Source organism: Carassius auratus, chromosome 41 (genome assembly GCF_003368295.1).
Source record: "Carassius auratus strain Wakin chromosome 41, ASM336829v1, whole genome shotgun sequence".
Taxonomy (NCBI): domain Eukaryota; kingdom Metazoa; phylum Chordata; class Actinopteri; order Cypriniformes; family Cyprinidae; genus Carassius; species Carassius auratus.
In genome coordinates this window covers 11,622,277-11,630,547 of record NC_039283.1, presented here as the reverse complement: position 1 = coordinate 11,630,547, position 8,271 = coordinate 11,622,277, and the positions used below count along the sequence as shown (strand labels likewise).

At 41.9% G+C, this 8,271-nt stretch overlaps 1 protein-coding gene across 1 annotated transcript; it reads right to left on the bottom strand.

Moving 5' to 3' along the window:
• Positions 1-1,881: 1,881 nt before the first annotated feature.
• Positions 1,882-5,692, bottom strand: LOC113060085 (iroquois-class homeodomain protein irx-4-A-like). Its single transcript, XM_026228904.1, has 5 exons — positions 5,116-5,692; positions 4,511-4,750; positions 4,098-4,204; positions 3,399-3,712; positions 1,882-3,046 (listed from the first exon to the last, which is right to left on the bottom strand). Exons 1-5 carry the CDS (start codon positions 5,158-5,160, stop codon positions 2,403-2,405), a joined length of 1,350 nt encoding a protein of 449 aa, XP_026084689.1. The 5' UTR covers positions 5,161-5,692; the 3' UTR covers positions 1,882-2,402.
• Between the last annotated feature and the right edge of the window lie 2,579 nt (positions 5,693-8,271).

Sequence of the window (8,271 nt, the reverse complement as noted above, 5' to 3'; positions counted from 1 at the left end):
CTAATAACTGCAGCGGCATGCAGATGATAATCGCAGGAGATCAGATCTGATGATTGACAGATCCGGTGGAGAAACTAAACACAGTTGGTCAGATCGAGATCTCGATCTTTCTGCCTTTTTCTTCTCCTTCTCCGGGTAATATGTTGTGTTGAAGTCTATTACCAGCGCTAGACGCTCCTGTCCCTTAAGAAGAAGCAGAAATATATAAATAAAGGAACGAAATCGTGGCCATCAGCGGAGGTTTGCGCAGGTCGATAAAGCTTTTAGATTTGGAGATGTTTCTGTTTCCTGGGGCTAAGAGTTGTTAATGGAGCTTAAGGAATTATCTCATGGCTCTGTGTTTTGAGAGCAGTTTATTTCAGGGCCCTGTGTCCCTGTCAGGTCTGAATATGCTGCTGTCAAAGGCGCTTAATGAAAAGCAACGCGTCGCTGATTACAGTTTGATTCGGTTTCTATGTAAAAGCGCCGCTAATTCAGCATCATCGCTCCATCCGGTGTGTGTGTGTGTGTGTGTGTGTGTGTTCGGCACGCTTGAACGAGTAAGTCAAACCCCCCCCCCCCCCCGTGCCTCTCCAGACCCTGTTTTTCTTGAGACAGAATGCAATACTCAAAATATGTTATTATTCTTGGCAATGGTATTTTATTCTATTGATCAGTTTTCTTTGCGATGTGCTCTGTAATTTAAAATTATTTACATTTTAGAAAAGTATCTTAATATCTTAGAATTTTAAAGCATGTATTATTATTCGTCATTGCAATTAATATATCATTATTATTATTATTATTATCATCATCGACATTATCATAATCATTATTTAAAATGTATGGGTAAAATAACACATAAAGTATTAATAGAAACTGACACTTTAGATTTTCTAATATATATATATAGACAACGAAATATAACACCAACATCACCATTTGTTGTGTATTGCATTGCGTTGTAGCGGGAAGCGTTGTTATTTATTGATTTATGTATGTATGACGTCTTTGTCCAGGGGATCGTTCAGGAGGAGATCTCAATCGTTTGGCTTTCAGACTGAAATTCATCAGTGAAGGCCCTCTCAGCGGACCCCAGTCCTCCAGGGGCCACACTTTCACCATCACTGTCAACTCCTGCCTTTGACTGCTGTTTTTGCCCTTTTATCTCGAGCAACTAATTCTCTTGCCCTTTTCACTTAGAGACGCGCCCCGGTGAAAAAGCCTCCGAGTGCGGAGGAGCTCCAGAAATTGAGGGGTCTGTGTCAAGATGAACATTTCAAATGATCTCACCTTCTACCATATAACCTGCCTGTCTGCTGAGCTCAAGTGCGGGTCAGGGTAAAGGATTTGGCGCTTCGATAATATTATCAGAGGCAGAGAGTAGAAATCGATAGAGTGAAGTGAATGATGACTGAAAACATCCCAATTACAGGCTGGTTATGGCGGGTTAATGGGGCTCATCCAGCGCTGTCTTATGGCTCCTGAGGGCCTCATCTCTCCCATCAGAGGACGGGGGAGAATGATAAACAGTTACTGGGGGATTATTACAAAGCCAAACACAGTGAACACGAAACAATCACTGCGGAGAACATCGTATGCATTATTTAGAGTGGACAGTCGACCCATTCGTATTGGTATGCCATTACTTTGGCCTAATGAGAAAAATAAATAAATAAATAAATTTGATTTAATTAAATTTAAATAAAATAATAAGAATAATACGTTTTTTTTGTAATTGAAATTTTAAATCTATATAGTTGTACATTTTATGATGCAACTGCCAAATTACAAGATGAAATGTTGCGACTTTCTACTTTTTATTGACAAATAAAAATAAGAATTACTATTAGAAATGAAAAGTAATAGGCATATTAAAGTAAGCCGCACGTGTCACTGAACGGAGCCCAGCAGGTGGATCTGACCGTGTGTGTTCAGCACCAGGGACAGCGACACACCGAACACAAGCTGAGAGAAGTCCACCGTTTATTATAGTGAGCAGATTTAAACATTCCCCGTCTCGAGGAGATCTGTGCATTTGTGCGATGCTTTCTTAACAGTGACACTTGTGAGTCGTTGCAACAAGGTCCGAGTTCGTCTAAAACAATGAACAATAAAAACATATAGCAACATATGCATGCCAAAGAAATGATAAAAGCCGGGACGAAACTGGGCTGTAAACTTTTTTCAGTCTTTCGGAACATAAACTCCAGTTAATTTACATAATCTGAACGTGCGTCAACCAAACCAATAAATATATATAAACCGACCCTCGCCAGTGAGATGTCAACACAGCAATAAACATACATCTCCTCATGGTTTTATGTAGCAAAACGTGTTTTGGGCCACAGTCTGGTATTTGTTTGTGAACTGAAAGCGTAAAGAGCTATTCCAAACAGTCTGTTCGAGAGTCATTTTGTGTGCTAGGAACAGAATATTTTATTCACCCCTTTTGGAAATGGCATGCTGTCCTTGCTGGGCTCTTGCTGCTGTGTTTTTATCATGTTGTTGGAGCGTCCCAGGGCTCCAGTCTCTAAGATCGACCCTTTGGTCGAGGTGGTCCAAGAAACCGTAGTGTTCGTGTGTGCTTGGTTCAAGGAGCTGTGTCTAAACAAGGGGTCGTGGAAAACTCCATCTACCCAGTTTCTGAGAGTCGTGACAGGTGAGTCCTGCTGTCTCTCCAGGCCGCTGACAGGTGAGGAGGCGGAGGGCGATGGCTGACAGCGAAGCATACATGAGGAGTACTCTGTCGCGGTCTGGGCCAGAGACCAGATGCGGGGTTTGCTGTCCAGTAACGGATGGCCCTGCTGCTGGAAGCACGTTTTGTTGTGCTCACAGTCTTCCGCTGTGCTTTTCAAGCAGCTTTTGGTGAGATCGCGCTCGGCTTCGAGCAGACCGGGGATGGAGAGCTTCGGAGACGCTTCTTTGAGGCGGTCGTCGGTGGTCTCCATGTGTGTGTTCATGTGGAAGCGGTGCTTGAGTTCACACTCGGAGCTCTCAGACTCGATGGTGTCGAAGTCCTCCAAGTCACTCAGCTGCAGCTCCTTGTCCTCACGACTTTTGCTCTCTGTTCAGAAATAGCAGTATAAAGTGAGTGGAGGGCGAGAGACAACAAAACATACAGGCCGTACAACATTCATTACGCCTCTGTTCATTACGCCTCTTTTTATTTTTATTTTTTTTATTTTTTTTATGCATGATATAACGCTACACAAATCATACGAAAATAGTTAGCAATGTAATGCTTCTGCATGCCTTCCACCGGACCTTCGAAAGTTTGCGCTTTCAGTGATATTCTTGAGAACTTAAGATTGCTCAGTGTTATTTTCTCAGAATAAAAACATTAAAAAACAGGGTAAATAGGCCTAATAATGATCTAAATGACAGAATAGACTAGTGAAGAACGGAGTAGAGCTGACCGTCATCGTTGGTTTCGCTCTTGATTTGATCTTCTTGCGACCCATCTTCATCATCATCCTCGTACTTCTTATCGTCTGAGCCCTTGTTTCTCGGTGGCCATGTCATCTTGTTCTCCTTCTTGAGTCTTCTTCTGGCGTTGGCGAACCAGGTGGACACCTGCGTGAGGGTCATCTTGGTGATGATGGCCAGCATGATCTTCTCTCCTTTGGTGGGGTAGGGGTTCTTCCTGTGCTCCTGGAGCCACGCTTTTAGCGTGCTCGTGGTCTCACGCGTGGCGTTCTTCCTTCTGCTTCCTCCCTCCATAGATCCGTATCTGTGCAGCAAAGAAATGCAAAGACTTTTATTTCCTTAGGCCTATAAACTTTCGATTTTTTTATTTTTTATTTTTTTTTTTAATCAGAGCGAACACATTGCTTGATCGAGTGCAACGGCCGAGTGTCGGTCCATTAAAGCACTTCAGGGGAAACCCTGAAGGCTAAACCGTTAGGTGCATGATATAACATAACATATACATCAAAAACAGTGACCTGGAATTCGAGGACAATTATGTTATTAAAAGAAGAAGAGGGGCCCTTGAATTCAAATGATTGCGCTAATTATTGCATCAATATGTTGAGCGCTGCCCATGAAATTGATCCAGCTGAACAGAGTCATGTTGTTTGTCAATCATAAGACTCTTAATGAATCTTCTTCATTACCTGTCATACTGGTACTGTCCCAGGGTGGGATCGTAAGGGTAGTATGCGGCAGCTGGTGTTATTCCCGCATGCGCAGAAGCACTTCCGTCTTTGGCATCAAACGCTCCCTGGAAATAAATACAAGAGCTGTCAGAAATTAAACTTACATTTGCCATGCTTGTTAATATAACCATGGTAATGAGCAAAATATGACGCTTATCCTAGACTTGGAGCCCATGGGACATATGAAAAAGACTCATCAGTTCTGCAATAATTCCATGCAGTTCATTAATGTTCTTATTTTAGAAAATGTGCCTCGTCTCTGATGTAGAAACGCATTCCTTATACAGAGTTTAGGTGATCTTAACATCGCGTTTCTCTGCCAGAATGCATGCTGTTATGATCGTTGATAACTGCGCGTGTTCTAAACTCACCAAAGAGTAGAAAGCGGACGCGTCAGCGCCGTAGGTGACATAGTTCCCGTAGCTCTGTCCGCCGGTGTAAGGGCTCCCGTAGACTCCCAGCGCGGCGGCGGAGCTCAGCTCGTGTCTGGCGGTGGCCAGCAGTCTGCTCTCGTACACCGGACAGTAAACGGGCGTCTGCGCGGACGAGTCCGAGATGGATCTGGTGCTCGACTCACAGCAAGATGTCAGGGAGTTGGTGGTCATGAGGAACTGGAACATTTGGAAATGTCACAGCATGAATAAAACAGCCACCTGCAAACCTGTACGAGTTTGCAAAACGGCGAAAATGAGGTGCAAGTTGATTTTTGGCATTGGCCACCGTCAGCCCCCACAGGACGATGCACTTTATGGATCATGGCCAAAAAGCAACTGTTGTCCTCCTTCCCCCTGTCATCGCATCTGCACGTTTGCATGTGTCTGCGACTCGAACTCGTGTTTGTAGATTTGTAAAATGATAAGCGCAGAGGGAAGCCCAGCGCAGAAACCCGATTAAACCTGTATCTGCATCGGCGCGCGCGAGCGCTTTCCCCTTTTAACAATCTGAAGCAATGTTCGAATAAGCGCTCGACTCTTACCTGAGGTGCAGAAGAGTAAGGATATCCGAACTGAGGATAGGACATCGTAGAGTGCTCCCGAGACTGCAGGTCTGCTGTGTTTCAGTGCACCGATTGATTGGTAAAGCATAAAGCTGCCGGACGCTTATAGGGCGAAGCGCAGTACCATCATGTTTAATTTGCTTAAACTCCTTCCTGAGATGGATGCTCTCCTATAGCACTATTAAACTTCTACAGCACAGCCGCGCGCATCGTCAAGCATTTGTTGAATTGCGTCTTTGATGTCAGAAATACATATTTTGCGTTATAAAAACTAGTATTAAACACGTCAGCCCAGATGCGGGTTGTTTTAAACGCCGGTGGCTCTGACGTCAGAAGAAACCCAGTCAAAATGACCAGACTCTAACTTTAATATGCATTTCTCTGGATAAAAATCCCAACGAGTGACAGAGGGGTGGGGGTGAATCTTTAAGGCACGGTAGACTTGTAATTGAGCTTATCAATTAAACCGAGCTTTGAAAAAGAGCTGCACTTCTAATATCTGACGATCAAACAATATCTTTTGTCTTAATGCTTTTACACGCGCCTTTTTATCTCAGGTTAATCAGGAATTTAACACATGACCCGACGTTCTTGCCTGTATTAATAAAGATCTACAGTTTTTACCTTAATTTTACATATCATAAATCATATCTAATTCACAATCAGCTTCAATCGTGGACTAAAACTGTAGTGTGATCGGCTTATTTTAAATAATTCGTTTCACAAATGAGATATTAATTCGAACTGATATACATTTAGATTCATAAACAGAGGAATGTGCAATGCTTAAGGAAAAGTGAGATATTTTTATTTGTAAAGCCTACTTCTTCATTTGTGTTTATCACTGAAATAATAGTTACTCTGAAATGTTTTTAGATATTAAAAAAGTGTTCATGTGATAATCTATCTGTCTATCTATCTATCTATCTATCTATCTATCTATCTATCTATCTATCTATCTATCTATCTATCTATCTATCTATCTATCTATCTATCTATCTATCTATCCACCTCTCTCTCTCTCTCTCTCTATCCACCTCTCTCTCTCTCTCTCTCTCTCTCTCTCTCTCTCTCTCTCTCTCTCTGTCTCTCTCGTGTAAAGCTGCGGGTTCGTGTATGGAGATGAAGTGCTGGAGGTGTGTTGCTGACTGTGGGTTCAGACATGTGAGAAGCCCCGGGGTCACAGTCAAATTAATGATGATGTACTCCTCTTTTCCCCAGCTGGAGAACTGCCTGCTAGAAACGAATCTGCCCGCAGTGACAGCTCGATTGCGGGTGATTGATGACTATCCTGAGACCGGCCAACATAATATAATATGGGCCGCATAATTGCTTTCATTTACAGATGAAGGTACTTGTCCTCAAATTGAGTTAGACTTTTATCACAAGTTTTTTTTTTTTTTTTTTTTTTTTCACCCTTTCCCTATCCTTTGGCATGCGCTTGAGTTTGGAAAATAAGTGTTCTGTGAAATTAAATTAGTCAGACAATAAGCGAGCAAATGTCGCCGTGTGTGTGTTAATAGAGGCGAGGTCACGCGCCTGACCCGCTCCGCCTCAGCGCCGGTGCACTCTCATCCATTCACTAAGTGACGAGCTTATTTCATCTTATTTAGTTATTTAGTTATTTATTTATTTAGTTATAAAAAAAAAAAAAAATTCGGATGAGAAAAACTATTAAAAGCAAATAAAAGCAAATAATACAGTACAATTTATTTGAGAGGATATCATCTAATACGCATCTTTTACTGTATATAGTTCAAGTCCTATCACGCTCATACGCGCGCGCGCACTTGCACTCGGAGCTAAATGAGTCCTTTTCTTCCTCTCTGAAAATAACCCGTGACACTTTATCTCAAGTAACATCAACTCTATGATTGATTCCTCCTCACACACACGAGACTGCAGTAAAAACAGCCAATGCATGCGTGAAGTTTGATGGGCTACACGATAGCTTTCCATATACATATACATTTATTTTATTATTTTATATATTTTCTTGCTGGTGTTATTTGGTTCCCTATGAAATATTAAGACGCACTAGTATAAGCTTTTAGAGGATAATGAAGTCTGCGCTGGAGCTCGTGCTCTTGTTTTTCGTTAAAGATTTAAACGAAGCTCGGCTCTTTTGGACAGATGGATCAGTTATGACGGGCTGTATTTAATATAGAAATACGTTCAAAACGAATGCAATGCTTGATGCTTGCATGATTTAAAAACAGCTCTGAACAATGAGCATATATCTAGTGACGTCTGATCAGCTTTATAAGCTGCATGAATTACACCTTGAAAGGACATGGCATCCTTTTGTTGTCTCCGACAAAACCAAGCACACATCAATCACCGACGGTGTGCTTCATCACCTCCTCCTCCTCCTCCTCACAGGAGTACAGGTCTATATCCATATCCGCATCACTTAAGTCATATATCTACATCCATTAAGACCACAACACGATGGTTTAATTAGGGCAAACAAAATTAATTTACTGAAGGAAAGTTACCGATTTGAGCAAATTCACACGAGGAGCAGCACTGAGCTACACTGATTCTGCATCTTTACAGAAAATATCCTTCCAAGAAAAACAATTCTTGGACAAGGATGGTTGTGATTAGTTGCATGAAATTAGATATATTAATTGATTGTCATAATGCACCTTTCATTTTTCTGAATCCAGCCGTCAGGAATACTCAACATTACTGACATTCCCTGTTTTCACCGAAAAGTGTGCATTTTCCAGTTATTTTAAAAACATGAGTCACCCAGTACTGCATTTGTTTTTCATGGACAAAGTGTCTTATCAAATATATATTTATTTTATAATCAGTGATTAGAATTCAAGCTAACAACTCCAATCAGAGCATGAGTTTTAAATAATCACATAATATTTGGAGGATTTGCCTTAAGCCTCAAGGCTTTCAGGAGTGATCCTGCGACACGTGAGGAGATGATTTGTGGCAGATTTCATCAGCTCCACATTCTCCTGTAAGTGTCTTGACAAGTTCATACACTTCTGTTTTGAGTCTCTCTCTCTCCGGTGAAGCGGATTAGAGCTCTTCTGTTCGGAGAGAGTCAGGCATCCGCTTCATCTTCTGATGCACTGCTTCACAGTCATGCTTTCCAAAGGTGTTCAGTGAATC

What these genes read in the sequence shown, in the direction of transcription:
- LOC113060085 (XM_026228904.1), bottom strand. Translation starts at nt 5,160, where the DNA reads ATGTCCTATCCTCAGTTCGGATATCCTTACTCTTCTGCACCTCAG. An exon ending in CGTCCGCTTTCTACTCTTTG is followed by an intron (nt 4,205 to 4,510) that starts GTGAGTTTAGAA and finishes ATTTATTTCCAG; the next exon opens with GGAGCGTTTGATGCCAAAGA. An exon ending in GGACAGTACCAGTATGACAG is followed by an intron (nt 3,713 to 4,097) that starts GTAATGAAGAAG and finishes TTTGCTGCACAG; the next exon opens with ATACGGATCTATGGAGGGAG.